This window comes from Crinia signifera, chromosome 6 (assembly GCF_055691185.1).
Source record: "Crinia signifera chromosome 6, ASM5569118v1, whole genome shotgun sequence".
NCBI classification, from domain to species: Eukaryota; Metazoa; Chordata; class Amphibia; order Anura; family Myobatrachidae; genus Crinia; species Crinia signifera.
Genome location: NC_139222.1, coordinates 37,139,008 through 37,163,811, shown reverse-complemented (window position 1 = coordinate 37,163,811; position 24,804 = coordinate 37,139,008). Strand labels below are relative to the sequence as shown.

General features: G+C 47.0%; 1 protein-coding gene and 1 pseudogene across 3 annotated transcripts; both read left to right on the top strand.

Annotated features, from left to right (window-relative positions):
* Positions 1–693: 693 nt before the first annotated feature.
* ZFP91 (ZFP91 zinc finger protein, atypical E3 ubiquitin ligase) lies at positions 694–17,159 on the top strand. Of its 3 annotated transcripts, none has more exons than XM_083146017.1 (12): positions 694–718; positions 1,456–1,487; positions 3,860–4,051; positions 5,918–5,957; positions 6,829–6,936; positions 7,076–7,165; positions 7,253–7,369; positions 8,107–8,157; positions 12,886–12,964; positions 14,046–14,160; positions 14,245–14,344; positions 14,439–17,159. In XM_083146017.1, the coding sequence occupies exons 2-12, from the start codon at positions 1,472–1,474 to the stop codon at positions 14,842–14,844; spliced, it is 1,314 nt and encodes a 437-aa protein (XP_083002143.1). In that variant the 5' UTR covers positions 694–718; positions 1,456–1,471; the 3' UTR covers positions 14,845–17,159. The 3 variants fall into 3 exon arrangements, with proteins under 3 accessions (XP_083002143.1, XP_083002141.1, XP_083002142.1); XM_083146015.1 differs by lacking the exon at positions 694–718 and adding an exon at positions 781–1,025; XM_083146016.1 differs by lacking the exon at positions 694–718 and adding an exon at positions 1,236–1,384.
* Positions 17,160–21,983: 4,824 nt separating this feature from the next.
* On the top strand, positions 21,984–22,333 carry LOC146006917 (large ribosomal subunit protein P1 pseudogene; annotated as a pseudogene).
* The last annotated feature ends 2,471 nt before the right edge of the window (positions 22,334–24,804 follow it).

Below are 24,804 nucleotides of genomic sequence, written 5' to 3'. Positions count from 1 at the left end.
CCTGGTAATGTAGGATTGCCATCACCTGCGGGGTGCTAGGTAATTGTTAAGAAAGGTGTTTCACCACAGGTGATGGCAATCCTACATTACCAGGGAAGTCCAGGAACAGAGCATTTCGTCCTTGAAGGAGAGGGTCAGGTAGGCAACCATGAGTTATTTTAACAGGACTTTGGTGTATTAATAACATGCATTATGTAACCCAGAGACTGGTTGTATGTGTACATGTGAGATAAATCAGGCTGCACATAGTGGCTGCAGTTATATCACACTGACACAATGACCCATCTGCTGCTGTCACATAGCTGCTAGGAGCATCTCACCACCCTGGACACTGTGCTGTGGCCATATGTAAGGACTATGTGACATTATTTACCTTTAGTATTCTCTCCTAAGAATACTTTATAATGCCTATGTATGAATTACCACCATACCGGTTTTAACTTAGCAATGTAATATAAGTATTTTACTTCTGTTAATTGTTATAAGGAATAAAGTTGTTACAAAAAAAAACAACAACATGAAACTACATTTCCCAGAATGCAAGGAAGAGCAAGTGGCGCCACGGAGCATGCGCGACTCTCTGCCCCACCCCCTGCCTCATCACTACCCTATCAGCGGTTAGGACCAGAGGTCAGTGGGCGGTGCCCAAAGTAAGCGTCGACCAGCACTAATCTCGCGCATGCGCAGGCGCACACGGTCGATAGCAATGGTGGAAGAGGTAGGTAGGTAGGGGGGAAGAGGCGCACGTCAGGTGACGTAAGAGCGCTGACCTGGAGGGGGAGCTCCGCGCCTGCGCAGTGCCGAATAGACGGAGCGGACTGTGCTGACGGACGGATGCCGGGAGGGCCGGAGCCGCGCGGCCGCCCGAAGCGGGCAACGGGGGCCGACGGGGCGGCAGGGGAGGAAGAGGCAGTGACCGGGGGCTCCTCCCGCAGGAGGAAGGCGGAGTGTCCGCGGAGGAGGAGAAGCCGCCGGGAAATGCCTGGGGAGGAGGAGGAGGAGCTAGGCCTTGGGGGCAGGCCCAGGTGAATGATGTCACGAATGGAAAGGGGGGGTGGTCTTGTTGTGTGGACTCTGCTCGGTCAGGAGTGTAGGTGGGCGTGGCACTAACTGTGCGGCTGCGAGTGGGGAGAAAAAGTTGTGGTGGGCGTGGCCTCCGAGCGTGTTTGCATAACTGGGCGGGGCTGTGTGGCTCATTAGCCTAGGGGAGTGGCCATGTAGAGGTTAAATTACAGCATGTGCTAGGTGTGGCCTTCACCCTGCTGGCCCGGGCTCATGGCTGTGTGGGCTGCGCATGGTACCTCAGGTGCTCCTTATAGGAGGAGCTTGGTAACACCTGGGCCATTGGCATGGAGCCCTGTGTGTTTGAGCACAGCAGCAGGAGGTGTGTAGCTTTGGGGCCTTTGGCAATGCATTTTAGGTTATTCAGTAATCTAATTTATTTGATATTCGCAGCTACCTGGAAGAAGAGATGCTGGCTAATAAAGGTGGGTGTGATCATTAGTAATACCTGTGTGTGCTAAACCGAGAGTCACAAAATAAGATGCCCCAGAGTGACTTAAGGCGCCGTACACTTAAATGACATGGCCCTTTCTCATTGGCCCGATAAATCTTATGAAAAGTGCCATATTGCGTGTGACTTCCCTCTGACTGTGATCTGATGCGCAGTCCTGTGAGCATCCGATCCGATTTTGAGATTGGGATCCCTCAGCCATAACTGTGATCGCATATGAGACATCGTATGCAAAAGGACCTTATCCGATGTATCGTATGCGATCCTAGCAGCCCGGCTAAGCGTATGGGCCCTTTTGGATTGTAATTGGGCAGATCCAATTTCACCTTCTGTTTTTGTACATCGTTGTTTGTAATTGGCGAATACCATGTTCCCTTGCAGCATGCTTTGTAGTATGCAGCGCTGTATAACTAGAACGTAATAATGATAAGTAACTGTTATGTGCATGTGAACCGTCCCCGTTTGCATCTGCGAAGTAGTGGGCTGAGAAACACGCATGCGCCTGAACCACCAGTGCAGCCATCTACCTGTGTATTACGCAGGACCAGTTCTGCATTAAAAAAAAAAAAATGCTGTAATTACTAGTAACCTTTACAGTTCCTATTCCCTGCCTGGGGTGTCGCTCTCTGCATGTAGTGCTTCTAGCACAGGTCTGGTCTGCATCAGTGCTGAAATACAGACCACACTGTGCTAGAAGCAACGCAGCAGGCAGGGAAGAGGTTAAGGACATGTTTAGTGCTAGACTAAACATTAGCATAAGGTGTTGGGGACCTTGATCTAATTACCTTATTCCATTGGTCAGGTCAAAGTGATGTGACGAAGCTGCGCACATATCAGCCAATTACGGTATTGCCATGGGGTACAAGGCAAAGCTTGCTTAGCTGGCAGTACCCGGAAGGCCGCCAAAGGGAATATATTCAACCCATATTTGTTATTCCTTAGCCTATACACTTTTATTCTGCTGCAGAGTCAATTTTGTTGTGTCTTCCAGCAGTGGTATTCGAGATGTGATGTGATGAGATAAGATGGCTTGCATCATCCTAATTAAGGATATAAGGAAAACAAGAGTTTACATGTTTCAGTAACATAGGCAGAGATACTAGGATCACAATGTCCCGGCGTGCATTTGCCTATTTCCATTCAGCCTGAGACATTCTCTTCATTCTAGATTTGTCCTGATTGGCTGAGGCGGTTGACAGTCGGGATCCCGACAGTCAAAGCCCCAACACTCTGGGTCCCGACGGCCACCGGCTATTCTCCCTCGTGGGGGTCCACAACCCCATAGAGGGAGAGTAGAATAGGTTGAGAGCGTAGCGACCCCGCAAGGGGATTTGTTGCGCTTGCCCCGCTGTCTGAGTCCGGCCAGTCGGGATCCCGACGTCTGGCTAATGACTGTTGGGACCATATACCACACCCGGCTGAGGCAGGGGTATATGCTAATTCTACTCCCAGTGCAGGCTTCTGTGAACTGCTGTTGCTTCCGAGTATGCACCATCGGATCATCTGCGGCCGCGCGGCTTGTGCTCAATCGCAGTTTATAGAACATCGATGTTTATTATCACAGTAGTGTCCACCTCTGAATATTGGTCCGTGAGTCTTTAGCAAACTATGTACTACCAACTATAAGTTATTGCAAAACTAATACATTTTAGATTCGTAGTACTGAGCAGTATTTAACCCCCAAAAGTGCACATTTTCCAGGCCTCCTCATAGGTGATCTTTTAAAATGTGTCAGTGAATAATGAATACACCTGTGTATAAGTCAGGTGACTTGGAAAACGTGCACTGTTGGGGGTCCTTGAGGACCGAGATTAAACCCACCTCCATAGTGGATGAACCCATTGATTGCGGACCTTGCGGCGCATCTGCATTTTTCTAGGTAACCAGTCATTATTTGGATTTTGCCTGTTCGCTTTTCAGTAACTTTTGTTTTAAGGATGAAAACCTTTCACTTGGAAATACTTTTATTGAAACAGAGACAGAAGGGAGTTTGCAGAGGGTTAAAGTACTAACCAATCAGCTTCTGGCAGTTTACAGGATGTTTGAAAAAGGGCAGGAGCTGATTGGGTAGTATTTAATCTATCTACAAGCTTTGCTCCATCTCCCCCTAAGCATTTACATATACCAACAAATGGTGATGTAGACCAGGTCTGGCCAACTTGTGGCTCTCCAGCTGGGAAACGACCCAACCCAGCATTCTCTGCCACAATTATAACACTCTGTGGCAGTGCATGCTGGGACTTGTAGTTCTACAACAGCTGGAGAGCCGCCGTTTGGCCGGGCGCGGTATAGACCTTTGTACTGTACGGTCTCTAACTCTTCTCATTTGTTCTCCCCACCTCTTAGCCCCAAAGTGTGAGGTTGAGGAGGTAGTCGTACAGGAGATAGAGGCTCCCATATTAATTCCGGATCCGCACCTGGAAGTGGTGGAGACCCGCACGGTCGTAAGGGAAGGCGTCTTGCGCAGCACACGTTCAGAGTCCCCTACGTTGGAGCTCATCTGCAAGGCTGAACCGGAACCCGATGACCTAGTGTATGGTAAGAAAATAAAATCGGTGACGCCAATCATGCACGTGATAAGTCTGTGTAATCGGCCCAGTAAATGGGTTTTGAAATTGAATGTGTTATTTCCATATATTGGCTACAGGTCATGCTGTATGGCCAAGTGTACTGTGTCATAGGTATGTGTGTATATGCCACCAACTGTAGGGGCACTTCTATGTATGGGCCTTCTGTAAGGAAGCCTATCCTAGAACAGCAGATGGCTTTGGGGATGAGAGATACGTGCTGGGTTGGTCAGTGGTTCCTCAGCTTCCTCAGATTGTGGCACCCTAGAGTCTCTGCACCCCTTTGCCAAAATGTTCCTATTGAAATACTAGGAAAAATTATGCTACCTGCTATCCTTCATTTATTTATGTGGTGGTGGGCATGCTTGTGTATGTTTGTGCATGGAAATCCCAAATGTAACGTGTATCTAAATCAGCTCCCCCAACATGCCCTCAGACCCCCTCACATGCATGGTTTTCTATGACCTCTGAACTGATAATATGCAATTGATGCCCCTTATAAGGCTCATCAGATCCCAGCACATGCCATCAGACCTCATTGGGAGACCTTTATAATGCTCATCAGACCCCCATCTAGACACTTTAAGTTGGTAGAGCTCTAATGATGGCTGTTGCAGTAGAGGAGCTCGCTTTAGATCCCTTGAAACCAATTGGAGGGTGACAGGAGAGCACATACTCTTTTCAGTCTCCTCCTCTTCCTTTGCCCTCTTTTGATTGGCAGCTGTGAACCACTCTGCTGCAGAGCGCGTCCTGTCTCCTGCGGGGACTCTCTGGGCAGTATTCAATGAAGATAATCGCGGCGTGCAGCGAATCCTGTTTAGGATTCGCTGCACTGTCGCCGTGTTCCGAGCCTCGCTGTCCCCCTGCTATCCCCATATTCAACGTCGCAGGGGCTCGCTGCCCCTGGCGGTGAATATTAACCCCTGCGGCATCCCACAGGGAGCCGGGGGACGGCGGCAGGCAGGGAGATGGAAGTCTCCCTGCCTGCCCCAGAACGTATGTGGAGGGGAGGAGTGCTCCCCGGGACACAGGCAGCACAAGCTGCCCCCCGGGAGAGCCAGCAGGGGATCGGGTATTCACTGCTCCTGATCGTGCATATGTAATGATCGGGAGCAGTGAATATATGAATATCTAATAAGCGGCTCCCGGCCCCCTGCTGGCTGTTGTGTAAAAAAAAATAATAATAATATTTTTTTTTATTAAATATATATTCATGTGCTATAAGCACATGAATAAAAATAGCATGCCCCTTCACAGAATACAATTCCTGATTTTGACACCAAATGTAAAAAAAAAAAAAAAAAAACTTTATTTTAAAAGTTCACTTTCCACTTCACCATGAAAAGATGGCGATTTGCTACACGGCGACACACGGCGAAAATCACTTAGAAAGATGGCGAAAAGTGCACGTTGAATAGGGTGATTCACTTTCTGACACAAAAAATCACCTTCCAACACGAAAATAGCACAAATTTGCCATAAAACATGGCGAATTGGCCTCATTGAATACTGCCCTCTGAGTTTTGAGGCTGCGAGCGATCGCCTCCGGTATTTTAAGAAACTCTGTAATAACTAGCGCAGCTTGCTAAAATAACCGTCCCCAGATTTTGTTATCTAGGACCGGATCATCCACACATAGCAGCCCTATGGGTGTAAAGTTGCACGGTATTAGTGATTATAGAAACGCCAGATTCTGGCTTTATGTAAGCAATGCTGAGAAGAGATGTTGGAAGCCGGCAGAACTGATTGGTGACTGAACATCGTTAATTACTGTAAGATAAGCAGCCTAGTAAGTCATTGGTGCTGGAACTTACTCTTCATGTTTTGCACTTTGCAGAGATCAATGAGGGTCCCTCTTCATACACAGCTGGAATCAGGTGAGATGTTTATCAGACAGGACCAAAAATTTGGTGATCCCTAATGATAAGGGTGGGGCTGATTCAGTTACAGGCCGAATTCGTCCTCTTTCCCATTGGTCGTGGTATGCACTTTTATGCGCAAGCTCAAACACAGGGAGTGGACGGCTTTGGCAAGTTTCACACTCGCCGACCCATTCGCTCCAGGGAAGTGGTCAGGCACTGGGCTGAAGCAGGAAAACACCCAGCATAAAAAGGCTGGATGTTTCCCCTGCAAACACAGGCACAATGATCTTTCCTGGAGATGGCCGAATTTGGGGCGGGGGCTAACGCCCCGAACTCGCCCCCATCTCCGGGCAAGCTAAAAGTCTATCTAGACTGACTTGTCTGCGAACGGGAAAAAAAGTGACCATCGAAAGGTTTTTTGTTTTTTTTTCCGCGAGGGGGTTGTGTAAGCGTACACCTTCCCTCGCATGCAAATGCAGAGATTCACAGGGCGGGCATTTGGCCGGGCCCAGTGTACCAATTCAGAGGTGGACGCAGTAACGATACTTGAGCAGTTGATCAATTGTCTTTTGGGGTCTTTTTTTTTTTTTTTTTTTTTCTTTGCTTCTGCACCTGTTTAAAAAATCTAGTAACCAAACTGCACACGTACAAACCAGGGTGTGCAATGGCGTGCCTATTTGTGTATGACACTACTGTTACTTGAGACAGCATCGTGATCCATGGGGAGGTTTATAGAGCGTTCGTGGAGGTGACGTGAAATCTTTGGCGAGTTTACCGCACTATAGAATCGCAGTAGCACCCGTTCTGCGCGCACCTCTGCACCCGTGCGCTCTCTGGCTTCTCCTTGTTATCTAACTTCCGCTGACTCCTTACTCCCCTATCTCAGTGAGGAAGACGAAGAAGAGGAGGAGGATGAGGTGTTAATAAGTGAAGAAGAGATTCCCTATAAAGATGACCCCAGTGATGAGACATACCGACCCCCGCATATTGACAGGTATCGGACAATGTCCTTTTAGTCCTAGATTTTGTCTTCTACTCCACAAGTACTCTGCTTATTCTTTTTTTCTGTCTATCCCATCCTTTATTATTTATGTTCTTTTCCCACCCCTGTTTTCTTTTTGCTAATCCATCAGCGAGGAGGAAGATGAAGAATTGATAAGCGAGGAAGATGTCGCGTTTAAGGATGACCCCAGAGATAAGAGTTACCGGCCCCAGATGAACAGGTAGCGGAGACCTATATTGTGTTTGTGCCTTTACTAGAAATGTTTATTTGCTTTCTTTTTTCTTTTAACCTTTTTTATGCCTCTTAGGTCATCCACTGGGACCAGGCGCAGAGGCCCCCGTGTAAGGGAACAGACCGCACCGGTAGAGGTGAAGATGGAAGTAAAGGAAGAGAATCCAGTCGCTGAACCAGAAGCACCTAGGAAGTGAGTGACCTCTCAAGAAAGTATCCATGACCATTCATGGTCCCTGGTGGTTATGTAGCGCGTCATTTGGGGAATGTTGGGGTTAGGCAGTGGAAGCGGTGAGGGGTGAGGTTTAGAAAAATAGGCTAGGGGTTAGGGATGCAACGGTCTGCCAGGACCTGAAGGACACCGCTAGATCCCCTATGAGAAGATATGTCAATGCTTGGCCACCAGTTCGAAGCGCTGACATGTCCTCACTGTCACAACAGCTGCTTCAGTTGGACCGTAGATTTCTTGGCTGCCATCCTGTGCGGTCATCTGCCTTATAGGGATGTTTTGATCTTGGCAGCATCCCTGTTGGGTTCCTTGTTTCTCCAATCATCGATGATAGTCTCCACAGTGTTACAGTGGCACTGGCTTTGGTATTCGTGAGTTCCAGCAGATGTTCTGAAAGCTCCATGCAGACCATGGGTAATCCCAGTAGGACTCAACCAAGAGACCTGCAGGAAAATCCTGTTGGAGCAGCAGAACTTTTATCTTGGAGTTAATCAGAAGCTATACCGTTGCTGGCAGGAGGGTGCTGATTACCTTTGAACATGAGCTTTGCTGTGATTGGTTAGCGGAACACCGGTACAGCCCTGTCCATAATGACGCATACAATTTTTTAAATACAATTAGAAATGCTGGTAACGGACTTCTGAAGCTTAACAAATAAAACCTGCAAATAATTTTCCTCATTACTTTTGTCTCCCTATAAGGAGAGGCCGGCGGCGCAAAGATGATAAAAGTCCAAGGCTTCCAAAGAGGCGGTGAGTACATACTTCCTCCTCAAAGCACACTTGCATTATCTAATAAATATATTTATATTATATATCAACTACTCCTCGCCTTTATGAGGTGAAGTACCGCCACTGACCACAAGAGGTCACTGAATGAACCAAATTTCCCCTTTGTGTGCTAAAAGATGTCATAACAGAAAGTGAAAGCAATTTTGGCAGGGACACTAATCTATTTCAAACTTGCTGTGTATGGAAAGATTGGAGGTAGGAGCAGATAGGGTGGGTGGATAGTTTGTGAGCTAAAAACTGTCACAGTTCAAAGTAAAATACATTGCAGAAGCCACCATTTTGACGGAAGTTTAACTAGTGTGCAATATTATGTTGAAATTATATTATTTTTCTGCCGAGTTATTGGTGGGTTTTCTCTATGGAGGATGGGAGGAGCTATGTAATGTAAACATGAGGTAAATCGCTGTTTATGTAATACCCCTTTTACACTGCTGCAAAAGCCCAGGTTTTTCAATTGTGGGTGTAAAAGGGGTTAACCCGTGTCCCTTTACACAGGCTTTTACCCAGTTCCTGACCAGGGTAGAGGACAGTGTAAATGGGTATGCAGAGTCATCCGACCCGGCTCCCGTTTACATCAATGGGGGAAAGCCCAACCTCCGGACTGCGGTCAGTATGGTTGCTGCTGAAGCAGGGAGGAGGTGAATGGATGCCTGTGTACAGCATCCATTTACCTCGCAGACTGGGGGGCTGGGGGCAGCCTAGCAGTTTACCTTGGTGCTCGGCTTGCCCCCAGCGCGACGATCTGCGGTCCCTGCAATGATGTCATCTTCAAGCGCCACCTCCGTTTACACTGAGGGTCGGCACTACAGTGTAAACGGTGCAAATCCCAGATCCGACCTGGCTTGGATGATATTCTATATGGGGTTCAACATGCATCGTGTCCAGTCAGCATGTGCCTACTGCCTCAATGTAAGAATAAGACTAAGCACGGTTTGTCGTTGTTTTGCTGCTGGCTCCCTTTATCTGGTATGGGAAGTTTTGCCCGTGCCCCCATCATGACCTTATGCCCAGGTCTACGTCCGGCCTAAACCATGGAACCAACAGACTGTCATTGTTGCACAAACATCAGTAAATCTAATAGGTTGGTCATGTTAACGGCTGTGTGGGGATTTCTGTGAAACAACTAATAGAAGTTATGTACGTGAAGCATTAAAGCCTCAATTGGCCCCAAACCGAAAACTCCATAATAACTGTAAATAGGACTTACCTGTTCCTTTGCAATCCGCATTCGGCAGGTCCCCAGCATATAGATGAGAAGCCGGCACTTATTGGGGATTTCTTTTTACCTGCCTGCTTAAAAATTCCCAGGTTGCGCCACCTTTTCTGGTTCAATAAGATGGTTCCCACTTTGGATTGGATTGGATACGCCGCTTGGTTGAGTAGTAGAAGCATACACAACACTTAGCGTTCATTCCTTTTTCCTTCCTGAGGTGTCACTCTCTCTGCTATTTTGGTTATCTAGTACTGTCTGTTCTGTACTTCAGCTGAGATACAGACCAAGCTTTGCTAGAGACAACACAGAAAAGAGTTAACCCCCCCCCAGGCATGAAAGAGGAACTGAATGTGTTTTGAATGGTGCAGAATGAGCAATACCTACTAGTTCAAGGTAACTCTTTGTTACGGAGAACCAGGGCATGGTAGACATGTGACTGGAAAAACACCCTAATATAGTAGACCATCCGATCCTGTACCATAGAGCTTGGTTCTATCTCTAGTGTTAATCTCTACTAGGTGATTCATCGCGCCCTACGGGCGCTCTTCACACCGTCGTAAGGGGCTGCTCCCCCTTAATTTGTGAACGTTTGTATTGTGAGAAATATGGTTAGAATTGTATGAAAGATGCCTGTATTGCAACTTGAGTTATAGGTGAAATGTGTTAAATAGAGAGCATATGATGTGGAAGGGGGTGTGTATTGTTTTGTTTAATTAAAAAGCGGTTACAGAGTAAGATGTACATTGATAGTGTGGATGGTACAGTGACATTTGTGGGTGTGGGGGGGGCTGTGTGTGCATGTTGTTTAGGTGTCTGTGTGCAATAGTATAATAGGGTGTTTCTGAGTCAGCGGCTCCCCACTGGCGGAGGTCACGACACAGGAAAACAGGAGGCTGGGTAGTGATAGGGGTGTGTGGGCATAAGGGGGACTAAAGAGGAGGGTGGGAGATACTGTGCAGCTTCTGCCAGTGGGTGAGGGTCCAGCGTGGCAGTACAGGAGTACAGGATGGTGGCCCTTAGTCAGTGTCTCCTCCTACTGGGTTGGAGTTTGGGTGCATGAGAGCAGGAGGCTGGGCTATGAGGCATGATAGGGGTATGTGGGCAAAACAGCGTCAGCGACTCCCCAGTGGTGGAAGTTACGGTTCAGGAGAGCAGGAAGCTGGGTAGTGATAGGGGTATGTGAGTATACGGGGGACTAAAGAGGGGCTTAGGGGTGCCGTGAATTGCGGGAGGGGCGTGGGGGGTGCCGTGAATCAAGGGAGGGAGGGGGCGCAGGTGTCGGCGAATCGCGGGAGAGGGCGGGGGTCCGCAAAGCGTGAGGGGGGGTGTGCGGGGGGTCCGTGAATTGCGGGAGGGGGGGGGCACGGGGCGCGATGAATCACCTAGTTGGTTATATATTCTTGTAGAAGGATGGTAGGATGTTGCTGTCATTCAGAATGCATTTACATAAACAGTAATAGTAGCAGTAAAAGGTCTGACTTAGAACACCTACAGTAAAACAGAACAGGTGTTATATATTATACAAAGAATTGGTTGATGATGTGTAGGTTGACGTGCACATAGTTCATAGTTGTCACTGGAAAAAAATTGCTACAAGAAAAAATCAACACAGAAAGTTCAACACATGTAAATGTTGACATAAGTGTGGCACTTCATCGGTGTCCATGTCGACACATGAGAATGAATATGAAAACATTCAAAAAATGAAAAATAAATCTTCAAAAACTCATGTTAACCTGTCGACCATAGCCGTGCCAGTGTTTTGCATGTGCCATTTAATCCTGGGGTTGCCGTGAATAACGCGCGGGGGGGAGGAGGTGAGGGGTGTCCGCGAATCACGGGAGGAGGGGTCGTGGGTGGATGCCGTGAATTGCGGGAGGGGGGATCGCGGGGGGGGTGTGGGTGCCGCGAATCGTGGGATGGGGGGGCGCGGGGGGTTGCAGTGAATCGCGGGGGCGGGGGGTTGCCGCAATGACAGAAGGGGGGGTCAGGGGTGGGGAATCGCGGTAGGGGGGGTCCTGGGGGGCACCGTGAACCGCGGGAGGGGGGGCCCGGGGGGTTGGCGCGAATCGTGGGAGGGGGGTCGCGGGGTGCCGTGAATTGCAGGAGGGGGGTGTCACGGGGTGGGGCCGCGAATCGCGGAAGTCACCGGGGGTGCCGCGAATTGCGGGGGGTGTGCTGCAAATCGCGGGAGGGGGGTCGCGGGGGGGTGCCGCGAATCGCCACAAGAAAAAATCAACACAGAAAGGTCAACACATGTAAATGTTGACATAAGTGTCCATGTCGACACATGAGAATGAATATGAAAACATTGAAAAAGTGAAAAATAAATCTTGTCAACCTTTTTCATTGTCGACCATAGCCATGTCAGTGTTTTGCATGTGCCATTTAATCGTGGGGATGCCGTGAATGGGGGGGGGGGAGGTGCATACCCAACATGACCCTCTCCAGGAGGGACACATTGCTCTTTCTGGACTTTCTTCTTAATTTATGGATTACCATCACCTGTGCTTAAACACCTTTCTTATCAATTACCCTGTTTAAAATGACAGGTGATGACAATCATAAATTAAGATGGAAGTCCACAAACAGAGCATTCTGTCCCTCCTGGAGAGGGTCATGTTGGGAGGTGTGGGGCGCTCACCTGGTGTGTCTGGTGAGTAGCTGTGTCTTTGCTGTGTAACATGGAGAGGCAGAGGGTGTCTGGCACTGTCTGTGGGCTCACTGGGCTGGTTCTCTGTCATGTGAGTCAGAGGCTCCACCCAGCGTTATAGCTCCAGACACACTTTGAGTGACAGATGTAGCCAAATATATAAGAGATGGTGCCATTCAGTGAGTTAGGCCATATCAATGATGATTGATTGTAAGCCAAACATCAGTAATCCAGCATACGTTGCAAATGGCTGTCTGTCAGATTTACTGGTGTGGGCCTGTGGTGATACACATCCGTCTACATAATGCCAACTTACGTTGCCAATTAATACCAGTCTGTTCTTGATTGCGGAACTGAAACCCTTGTTGCCCTAGACATGGCACTAAGAACAACTGATATCTATTGTCTAATGGGATTCCCAGCTTATGCCCAGTCAAAGTTCAGAAATGAACTTGATTCACTGGCTGTAATGTGATTTAGTAAGGATTGGGTTCTGCTGCCCAATCAACGATTAGCTTTCAGGCTTACAATACGGTGGTTAGCGTGGGTGCTCTCTGCACATCTGTGGCCCTCCAGCTGTTGTGAAACTACACATCCCAGCATGCCTTGCCATAGTTTTAGCATTCTCTAAAAGCAAAACTGTGTAGCAAGGCATGATGGGACTGGTAGTTTCACAACAGCTGGAGGGCCATAGTTTGGCCAGGCTTTACAACAGGCCAGGCCAATCTCAGCATTTTTATAATAATGTAGCCTAGCCATTCCAATACATTCACCAACTGTATTTCCATATGTACTAATGACTGACGTGTGACCCTGTGTTCAGGAAGAAGCCCCCGCTTCAGTACGTACGCTGTGAGATGGAAGGATGCGGGACGGTACTGGCGCACCCCAGATACCTGCAGGTGAGAGCCGGACACATGGAGAACAGGATTGTGTTTAATAGCTGCCCCTGTAATCCCCATCTTCTTTTGGGTGCCCAGCGCAGTAAATGAATGCAGGTCCCTCAGGTTCTTAATTATGACAGAATGTTGACATGGACTGTAGGTTAACAACCAATATGTCAACACGTTTAAAATGTCAAGCTGTTCATGATGTTAACATGTCAATGTCGACTGACAGCTTTTTTTTTTGGGGGGTGGTATTGTTGGGCTAAAAAAGAAAAAAAATGGCAACATTCTGAACATGTTGACTATTGAGTGTGGAGATATTGGCTGTCCACCTAAAGTTCATGTCGGCATAGTTGTGTTTACCTACTGTGTCATCTTTTCATACCACACGGCTGCCTGTTCCTGTAAATCTTGCTTATGCAGGTCAATATGGTGGACTTGCATTGGGTCGACCACTGAAGGTCGACACCTGCAATGTGTCGACATGGGTAACGACGGTCAAACTGTGTCGACGGTCAGGACGAAAAAAAAGTGAAACTTTTTGATTGTTGACCTTCAGTGGTCAACCCAATGACCCATACCCAATGCATTTGGACTCCTGAATAATGCTGGGTACACACTTCCCGTTATGTCGTTCATTCAGCTGACGTATGCAGGCATGTCCAAACTGTGGCCCTCCAGCTGTTGTCAAACTACACGTCCCAGCATGCCTTGCCATAGTTTTAGCATTCCCTGATAGCAAAACTGTGGCAAGGCATGATGGGACTTGTAGTTTCACAACATAGTTTGGACATGCCTGACTTAGTAAATCTGTGATCGACCTCAATTATAGACCTAGCACGCCAGTCCCCTAGCACAGCCTATGCAGATATATCTGTACATCTGCATAAGCGTTGGCCAACCTGCTGACTGCCCGGTATGTCGGACGCCGTAACCGTAGACAGTGAAGTCACAACAGGCGTGAACAGTTACTATGAGAAATATGACCCCTTGCAGAGGTTAAACCATGGATGTCACTGTAGACCTGTATGGGTTGTGTATGCTTATGGGGCTTTACAATGGTAGTGAGTGGACATTTTTGTTCCCTCCCATTTAGCATCATATTAAATATCAACACCTTCTAAAGAAGAAATACGTGTGTCCACACCCCTCCTGCGGGAGACTGTTCCGCCTGCAGAAGCAGCTGATGCGTCACGCAAAGCACCACACAGGTAAATAGAAGGCTTCTCTTTTATAATGAAATCCCCAATAAATGCCTGTCTGTACCGGCCTGTGACCATTCTTCCATTATTTAGACCAGCGGGATTATATCTGTGAATACTGCGCTCGAGCATTTAAGAGCTCCCACAATCTGGCTGTACATCGCATGATCCACACTGGGGAGAAACCCTTACAGTGAGTGCCTGCCATCTCCCCCTCCTCTCTCTGCCCCTCACCCAATTCCCTCTTCTGAGTCCATTCACTCTGTCTCTTGTTTCCCCGCCCGTAGATGTGAGTTCTGCGGATTCACCTGCAGACAGAAAGCCTCCCTGAACTGGCACATGAAGAAACACGACGCCGACTCGTTCTACCAGTTCTCCTGCGGCATCTGCGGGAAGAAGTTCGAGAAGAAGGACAGTGTTGTGGCCCACAAGGCCAAAAGCCACCCCGAGATTCTTATAGCCGAAGCCTTGGCGGCCAACTCTGGATCTCTCATCACCACCGACTCTGAACTGCTGGTGACCGAGACTTCTGCTCCCATGGCCTCCGTTGTACAGGAAGAGCCTGCACCCCCCCAAACCTTCTACTCCACCGCCGGCTCCAAGATTTTAGTTGCTTGCCCAGCCCAGCCGGCAGAAGGACTGGGCGCTACGACAGAGGTTCTTATTGAGGATTCGGACTCTGCAGGACCGTAGAGCGGGAGAGGAACCTCCCCACGCACAGCACCTAGACTGTTCCTCTGTCCCCCAGCTGGCTGGCTGCATCGCCCCTTCCGTGCTTTCTCTCCCCTCTCCTTGTAATCGCTGCATACACTAACGCTGGGCTCAAAGATTCGCTCCTGGGGTTTTCAATCAGTTCCCTTTTCAATCTTCTGTTATTGTCTCTTGGTTCTCTGTCTCCACTTCCCTTCATTTCTGTGTTCTATTCTATCCTCTCTTTCTGATTTCATTTTTTTTGCCTCCGTTCCCTCTCTCAGGTGCTGTGCTCTGCACTCTCACTGTATATAATGTTTAAAAATTAAAACGGTTCCTTCTAACAGGGAGCCCCCTCTTCCCCCCCCCCCCTCCCCAAGCAAAGCTGCTAGTGTTACTTAGAGCGCTGCTTGCGGTCTCTTTGTACTCGGTGACCTGCCCCCCCCCCCCCCCCTTCCTTTTTCTGTTACCTCCACTTCTTAATTCTTCCCCCTCCATATAAGTGAAATATGTTGGTGCACTTTAGAGTGATTTAAAGAGGGTAGCTCGTCTGAAAAAAAAAAATTTGGCCTATTCCGTTCGCTAGCTGTCCCCAACCCGCTTGCTTACGCCCATCTATCGTTGCTCATAGTCTGCTACAATGCACAGCTGCTATAATGCAGTAATCATGGCTCTTATCAAATAAAAAAAAAACCCATCTTCTGATTAAAGGTCCCTGCAGCACCCTATCTATTAGCCTCTCATCTCTCTCCCATCTCTCTTTCCCGATCGCCTCTTTGCCATGTCTTTGCACGGAAAGTCACCAGAGATTTTTTTTTCTGCACTTTAAAAACAACTCTCGTTCACCCACTTTACCCATTACGTCTTGCACTCTTTCGATTTAACGTTTTTGATTCTGGTAAAAAAAAAAAAATTATGATTTGCCTATTTAGATATTTTACTTGCTGGAATTCGCAGTTCCGTGTCCGATTCCTCTGTTGTGAGATGTATGTATCCCCCAGATGTGCGAGTCAGTCGTCTGATTAATTGCGCATTGGCTAGCGTTAGGAGTACTAACGTAGACCTGCACAAATCAAGGCAAAGTCTAAACAAATGGATTTATAGAAATGAAGAATGACTGTGGGTAATTGCCAGACTTAGAGAGCTTACCTTTAAAAAAAATAATTTGTGGTTAATTAGGAAAAAAAAAATCCTTCAAAATTTTGGGTCGTTTCCTTTTTCTGAAAAAGGTTTACCACTCGCTGACTACTTGAAAGCATAAGTTGGCTTCTGGGGCTATTTAATTTTGGCTCTTGAATGCCATATTTTGTATTCTGTATGTATCAGTACAATAAAAATATACTGTACAAATAGTTAAGTTTTTGTGGCACTGCGACATCCAGATCCACAAGTCCCATATATTTCATGTTTATAGTCCCTGCAAGCAGCTGTTCTAGTCTGGTCATTGTTGGTGATAAATGGTTCCTTGGAGTGGCTTACAGGCGTAACAAAGGTACATTGTACATAAAAAAATACTGCCTCGCTGTCATACCCTTATCTAGCCAATCGCTAATAGGGTCTGAGTTTGAGAGAGGTGCGGCATACCCGGTTGATCTAGGAAGCGGCAATCATTTAACAGGCAAAGCCGGGTTGCAAACTATCAAACTCTGACTCTATTACATATTGTCCATGATCTCTTACGTTCTTGGTTTATTTTTATTTTTTTGCATATGTATCTGTGATTATTATTTGTTGCACTGTTAAACAAGGCAAGCGGTATAAGGCAGTTTCCGCCCTGACACTTTATTTTTAATACGTCCCGTGGCAGGCAAAAACAACCAAAAGGATTTCAATCCAAAAATGATCATTTGTGGCCCTATTCATCAGCTCAGTCCCCTGATCTGTCTGTAATGATGGACGAATGCAGGCGTTAATGTGATAGAGGCATGTATCGACCAACTAACTTGCGAAAAGCCAACTGCACTTGAGGTTTGGTCTGGTTGACTCCAGAATTCAGATACCGATACAAAATTAATTGCTTTTTTTTTAGTCAGACAATTTAAGGTCTTTGTAGCATTTCCAAGGTAAACAAAATGGTAGCAAAAAAGCTGATCAAGATGGCCGCAAAGAGTTAAGGATCATTTTTTTATTTTATAAATACCGGCCCCATACAGTATGTGACATTTCAAGTTAGAATGTTTCGTTATGGTATCATATGCTATGTGTGTGTGTGTATATTTACGCAGATGATTTTTTTTTCTTTTATGTATATGAAATGATTGCAGATCACATTGCTTTGTAGCATCCTGCCAAATAATAAAAAAGGAAAATAGGATGGACGAGCAATTGAAGAATGACTTGCCTATTTAAGCCCTTTAAAAAAAATGTAGGTACTTGTTTAGTTTCACGGCGGCCGATATATCGGATGCGATCCGATTTCTTTACCTGTTCATAACGCCACTATCCACTGCGAATGGAGTTGATTTTATATAGTGTGGCGAGCGCAGTAATCCACGTCCCCTCCCGGGGCTCGCCACGCTTCGGGCTCGCCACACTATATAAAATCAACTCCATGCGGAGTGGATACTGGGGTTATGAACAGGTAAAAAATCGCATCGGATCGGCCGATATCGCATCCGATATATTGGCCGCCATGAAACTAACCCAGTACCAAAATGTATATATTTACTAAATGGCTAATGCTGCTCCTCACCTCTATGGAAGGGTTTCAGGGGATTTGCATGCTGGAAGCCATTAGATGGCGCCTCTTGGGAGTAGTTCAAGTGTTGCTCTGTTCCACTTGCAGAGTCGGCTTAATAAGGGAGTACATGTTTTGGTGGCAATGATCTGTATGCTGGCTGCATGTATACCATACAGTGGGGGAGATTTATTGGGGCAAAGTGAAAGGGGATAAAGCAGAAGCCAATCAACTCCTTTTTATTGTAATTTTTTATTTTTTCAAACCCAGCGTTTGCAGCTGATTGGCTTCTGCGTTATCACCTTCCACTTGATCACTTCACCAGGCTTAATACATCTGCCCCAGTGTTGGTGCTTTATTGCAGTGCTGTAACACTTCTCTGACTTACCGTACACTCAGGCCTCACTAGCAGCACAGGAACAGGCTCCCTCAATCGTGATGGTTTCGGGACACACATTGGTCTAAAATTAGCAGCACTGTACTGTAGCCTGAGGTACCCCCAGGTAATGTACTACTCACCAAGGGCCAGATGTATACCACTTTAAAAAGTGATCAGGTGGAGTGTGATACGCAACCAGCCAATCAGCTCCTATCTGTCATGTTACAGGCTGGGTTTAGAAATTGACAGGTAAGAGCTGATTGGCTGGTTGTCTTTCACTCTCCATTTTATCACTTCTTGATACATCTAGCCCTAAGGAATATATATTACTGCATCACCCAGTACCTGATGACGAGCTCAATTGTGCATTATAATTAGACTTTTATATTGTAAATAAATGGATCGGTTAAGTTAAAGCAGAGCTCTATGGAGTCAGTCAAGATAAGACCATCTGCTGGCTTTGACATGATGTTCTAGGGTGCGATTAAATATCATGATGAAGATATTATTAGCCACTTATTCCCGAAGTACTTACAACGTTTTGTAGAAGAGGAAAACTATGTCATTCAAGAACACTGTTGCTGTTAGCAAATCCTGAGTCCTCTAAGCCCGGGGTGCTTGCTGTGGAGACAGATGTGCTGTGTTTGGTATTAATAGCATTCTTGGCTGGTGAGGACTAGTCACTGGTATACATCCGTCGGCACATCACTGCCAAAAAGACATATGTGTTCTTTACTATGGTCAAGTCGAAGAGAAACTTTGAGAGAAAAATAAATTAAATGCAATAATCCAGCTGTCGAAAACTTGACACGCTCAATTTGGTGGTGTTCCAATGTGTAGATCAGGCCTGTCCAAACTGTGGTCCTCCAGTTGTTGTGAAACTACACATCCCAGCATGTTTTGCCATAGTTTTAACATTCCCTAATTGCAAAACTGGCACGGCATGATGGGACTTGTAGTTTCACAACAGCTGGAGGGCCATAGTTTCGACATGCCTGAGATAGTCATTTGCTCCACATGATAATGGTTGACACTGTTTTTGTGATTTTTCACTTTTTTTTTTTTTTAACTTTTGCATGTTCTACCATCCGCATGGACTATGACTGGGAATAGTAACCTGCCTGAAGCATTAGATGTAACAATAGTGGGCAAGTATAATGAAGTATAGAACATTACACCCACATAAAAAAAAAAAAGTTTGGACCATTTCGTCTTGTTTTGAACATAACCTTTTCTACAATGACCTTTTAACCCTGCCAAACTAATACATGTTGACTATATGGAGTCAACTTAATGACCAATTCCTGTAGACCTTTTATGCCACACCCAATATGGTGAGCCACCTTGACTCTCGGACGAGTGGCCTGGTTTTGTGAAAGGGTGGGAGCTTATGATGCACTTGCTCTTGCACTGCAAATTGGGACAATTAGTATTTCTGAAGGTAGAGTGCTTTCAATGAGGGGAATCTACATACTCCCCAGCAGCTGCCTGGAAAACAGAACTGGGCCAAAATGATCGGCTTGGGATCGTTTGGTCTACAGCATGTTGGTCTATAAGCATTATGTCGACATGGCTTTAGATCGACAGGACATTAGGTCTACATGGTCTAGGATGCCAGTCAAAAGGTTGATATGGGGTTCTTCACTGTTTTTTTTTACCTGAATCTCGACACAGTTTGAAGTGCACCACTGCGCTCACAATACTTCAGGTATAGTAACTCGCTGCACTTGTGTCGACCTAATCCCATGTTGACCTATCTCCAACATGCTGTAGAACAAATTACCATATCCCAAATGATCCTACCTAAAGATATTAAGACCATACTTGCCTACCTGACCCTCTCCATGCGGGAGAAAATGCTCTGTTTCTGGACTTCCCTGGTAATGTATGATTGCCATTGCCCTAGGTAAAGGTGTGTCACCACAGGTGATGGCAATCATACATTACCAGGGAAGTCCAGGAACAGAGCATTTTCTCCCGCATGGAGAGGGTCACGTAGACAAGTATGATTAAGACTATTGTGCCAAGCACCATTGACATATTGTAGGTAAAAACACCATGAATATGACCCATCAGATATTCTCAGTATAGGAATACAATACACTGTTTCTTATTTATTTAGTACCACTGTTACTACTGACCAGTTTTGGGTGACCAGTGAGCGGGGATCTATTAGTACTGCCTTGCATAGGAGAGCAGAGATATGTTGGCCTTGAATCTATGGGGTTTTCAGGTGACTGCCTATTCAGTGCAGTAGATTTCATTAAGGGGTGATTCATGTTGACTCGAAAGGTGGGCGGTTTGCGCATGTGCATACTGTATTTGAGCATGTGTGAACACCTTCAGCGAATAACACACTCGCCGAGGCGTTCGCACAGGTAGGGGAGAGAGGGAGGTGGTCATCGGCCTGGAGCAGGGGAACGCCTTGTGTTTTTTGGGCATCCCCATTGGAACGCAGGCTGGCCGATGCCTGCACAGGGTGGACGGCTGACATCACAAATGTAACAATTTAAAAAATATATATTTGAAAAAATGTATCTGTTAAATTAAAAAATTGTCACTAAAAATGTATGCAATAGGATTTAAGCACAAGTCAGGGGCATTTATCAGGAGGGTGAAGAAAGAGACTTTGGAAACCACAGGCATAAAACCGGTTCCAAGGTCCGGGTCACAGAAGACAAGTCCAGGGTCAGGTTGATGAAACAACAAATCCATGCTCAGGAGGTCAAGTCCAGGTCATGGCAGGCAAATAACTGTAAAAGTCGGATCACCAGAGAACCACACGTTTCAGCATACACAGTAGCCTGTCATAGTATTGAACTAGCCATAACGCTTATCCATGACTTGACTTTCCCAGTAGGCAGTGCCCCTCCCTGGCAAGCTCGGTCAACCTGCCGTAGAAGGGCACCAGCCTGAAAACTGGCTTTAACATAGTCTGACAGCTGCTGAACTATGGCAGATTGGGGCCCAGAGCTGACATCAGAGGTTCCCCCTTCAACTGCCTTTGTTTTTCCTGGATGCTCCTTGAGAACGGCCGACCGCCTGTCAATCACTCTGCGTACGGCCACGCTACTTTTGTTCACAGGAAGTCCTCTCACATGAACAGTACTATAATCCCTCAGACTGTGAATTCGCAGCCCAGCAATCGGGTCTGAATTAGACCCTTTAGAACCATTTTTATAAAGAGACAGAAGACACAGGCTTATGTTATAACCAGTAAAATGCAGGTAGTGGAGGTGTGGTCGTACTTTTAAAGCGGCAATCACGTACGAGCCAAAACCAGGATTGCTGCTTTTTTGCCCTCTATGGCCAGTTTCACACACTCCGGCTCCTGCCGGACGGTGAAATCCCGCACGGCCAGGGAGCCGTGCCGCACACATTAGTTGTGAATGGACACTATTGTGTCCATTCACACGGGACGGCCCGACCGCACGGCTGCAGCCGGATCCCGCCACTGGAAGGGACGGCTGCCGGGCTGTGGCCATCCCTTCCATGATAAACTAGTGTGTGCGGCACGGCTCCCTGGCCGTGCGGGATTTCACCGTCGGGCAGGAGCCGGAGTGTGTAAAACCAGCCTATGGGTTCCAGATAGCAACCCATAGAGGGCAAATAGTGGTAAGTCCTTCACCCAAGTTTTGGATGCTTAATGTCAGCCTGCTATTTGGATGCAACTCACTGATGTAACCCCAGCAATATGTGTGTATTAGGATTAATGACCCTGAAGACAATAGGTTCCAGACCCAGTGGCACCTGGTGAAGAAACCCTCAGCAACCAATGAGCTGCTGCCATTTATCTAGCCTTCAGTGAAATGAAAGAAGCGGATTGGTTGTTTTGGGCAGCGTGCACCACTTTATGTCTACAGCGAAGGATTAGAGTGGACTGTAGATAGAAAATCTGCACTGCGCTATAAGTGGAAAAAAGCAGCTCAATCAAAACAAGCTATAATATAAGGTGAACTGAAGCTCTCTCTGTGACTGTGAGGTGCTTGGTTCTTCCGTGAAAGCTAAGGCCTGATCCCCATCCGGCGACTAGCACCCTCCCGTTCCTGCCATCCCCTCCCGCCACTACGCTCATCGTACCCAGCCATGGCCTCCGTCTCCGAGCTCATCCTCTACGACGATGATATCACCATCACGGAGGACAAGATCATTACACTCATCAAAACCGCTGGCGTCAGCATAGAGCCTTTCTGGCCAAGTCTGTTTGCCAAGACTCTCAACAACATCAGCATCGGCAGCCTGATCTGCAACGCTGGAGCTGGTGCACCTGCCGCTGGGTCTGCTCCTGCTGCACCGGCCGCTGGCACTGCTCCAGCTGAAGAGAAGAAAAAGGAGGAAGAGAAGGAGGAGTCTGAGGAATACGAGGGCGACATGGGATTCGGGCTTTTCGACTAAATTTTGTAAGAACTTGTAATAAAGAGAATATCCCTCTAAAAGGTGAACTGAGTGTGAAAATGTAGCAACAATGTCAAAAGGAAAGATGTAGGAGAAAAAAAATTATTATTGAATGTTTATAACTCTTCTAGAGCTGTTTTTGATGGTCTCTGGGCCTGATCTCTTTCCCTACCTCTAAAGAATCCGTTGGTGGTGCGGTGTGCTGGGGATGACAGGATGTAAATGCTGCTTCTTCCCTCACGCTGTCAGGTGTTCTTGGGCGCTTGCAGGCACCCAATGGTGATGTCACTCCTGCAGCTTCAGTGTTGGGTGAAAGAGAAGGAAAGGAAGGGGGCCACGGGCTGCAGCAGGTCAACAAAAAAGTGCACCAGCCGCACAAAACGCAAGATTATTTTTGATGCTTCTGTTTGTTTTTATAGGAAAAAACGTTACCATAAAAACGGAAGTGGTGACCAAAAACGGAGGGAACCACATGTTAAAATGCCTCTATGGGCCAAACATATATGTACTTCACATATATACAGTATGGACGACAGAAATTTAGATAATAAGATAGGGAAAAATAAAAATTTGGTGTTATAAAGAAGTGATATTTAAATTCTTAAAAAAATGCATTCAATTCAAAGTCTATGTTCATCCCTTTTGGATACAGGGTTTACAACTTAAAAATCCATTTGGACTTCAGTTGTTTAATGAAATCCCCACCTCTCCAGTGTGAGATAACTTTTTTGATTCCAATGAAGTGTATACCTGCTGGGTTTTTTTCATGGACTTGTGCAAAGTGGTTAGATAAACTGCGTGTGGTTAAAGGCCAGACAAAAAGACAGAAAAACGTAAGACTCTCAGAACATATTTACAATATCACAAAAGGTTTAACCACACATGGTTTATCTTATCATTTTGCACAAGCCCATGAAAAAAAAACAGTCTACACTTCATTGGAATCAAAAATTAACTCATACTGGAGAGAGGGGTTAACTTTTTTTATAAGAATTTAAATTTCACTTTTTTTATAAATAAAACTATTTTTCTTTTTCCTCTCTCACTATCCTGTAATGCACCTATTTTTATTATCATTTATGTCTTCCATATATTTACAGTTTCTTATAAAGCGCAGCATATTCCATAGCACTTTCCAATTAAAAACAACAGTGATTAAACAAACTGGGTAGAAGCAAGCTCACAATCTATAGGGATAATAGGAGGGATACATAAGGATAGAACTCCATAGCATGGCGGTCCCACCAGATTACAAAACAGTCCTGATGGGATGCACCCCCCGCGACCCCCCTTCCGCGATTTGCAGCACACCCCCCGCAATTCGCGGCACCCCCGGTGACTCCTGCGATTCGCGGCCCCACCCCGTGACACACCCCCCCCCTCCTGCAATTCACAGCACCCCACGACCCCCCCTCCCACGATTCGCGCCAACCCCCCGGGCCCCCCCTCCCGCGGTTCACGGTGCCCCCCACGACCCCCCCTACCACCATTACCCACCCCTGACCCCCCCTCCTGTCATTGCGGCAACCCCCCGCCCCCGCGACTCACCCTCCCGCGAGTCACTGCAACCCCCCGCGCCCCCCCCATCCCCGCGACCCCTCCTCCCGCAATTCACGGCATCCACCCACGACCCCTCCTCCCGTGATTCGCGGACACCCCTCACCTCCTCCCACCCCACCCCCGCGCGTGATTCATGGCAACCCCAGGATTAAATGGCACATGCAAAACACTGGCACAGCTATGGTCGACAATGAAAAAGGTTGACATGAGTTTTTGAAGGTTTATTTTTCTTTTTTTTGAATGTTTTCATATTCATTCTCATGTGTTGACATGGACACCGATGAAGTGCCACACTTATGTCAACATTTACATGTGTTGAACTTTCTGTGTTGATTTTTTCTTGTAGCAATTTTTTTCCAGTGACAACTATGAACTATGTGCACGTCAACCTACACATCATCAACCAATTCTTTGTATAATATATAACACCTGTTCTGTTTTACTGTAGGTGTTTTAAGTCAGACCTTTTACTGCTACTATTACTGTTTATGTAAATGCATTCTGAATGACAGCAACATCCTACCATCCTTCTACAATAATATATAACCAACTAGGTGATTCATCGCGCCCCGTGCCCCCCCCCCTCCCGCAATTCACGGACCCCCCGCGCACCCCCCTCCCGCGATTCGCAACCCCCCCCTCGCGCAATTCACACCCCCTCCCACATTTTGCGGACCCCTGCCCTCTCCCGCGATTCGCCGACACCTGCGCCCCCTCCCTCCCTTGATTCACGGCACCCCCCGCGCCCCTCCCGCAATTCACGGCACCCCTAAGCCCCTCCTTAGTCCCCCGTATACTCACACACCCCTATCACTACCCAGCTTCCTGCTCTCCTGAACCGTAACTTCCACCACTGGGGAGTCGCTGACGCTGTTTTGCCCACATGCCCCTATCATGCCTCATAGCCCAGCCTCCTGCACCCGAACTCCCACCCAGTAGGAGGAGACACTGA

Coding starts and splice junctions, on each gene's coding strand:
- ZFP91 (XM_083146015.1), top strand. CDS start 835: ATGCCGGGAGGGCCGGAGCCGCGCGGCCGCCCGAAGCGGGCAACGGGG. Junction 5,958..6,828: donor TCATACACAGCTGGAATCAG/GTGAGATGTTTA, acceptor CCCCTATCTCAG/TGAGGAAGACGAAGAAGAGG. Junction 14,161..14,244: donor TCACGCAAAGCACCACACAG/GTAAATAGAAGG, acceptor TCCATTATTTAG/ACCAGCGGGATTATATCTGT.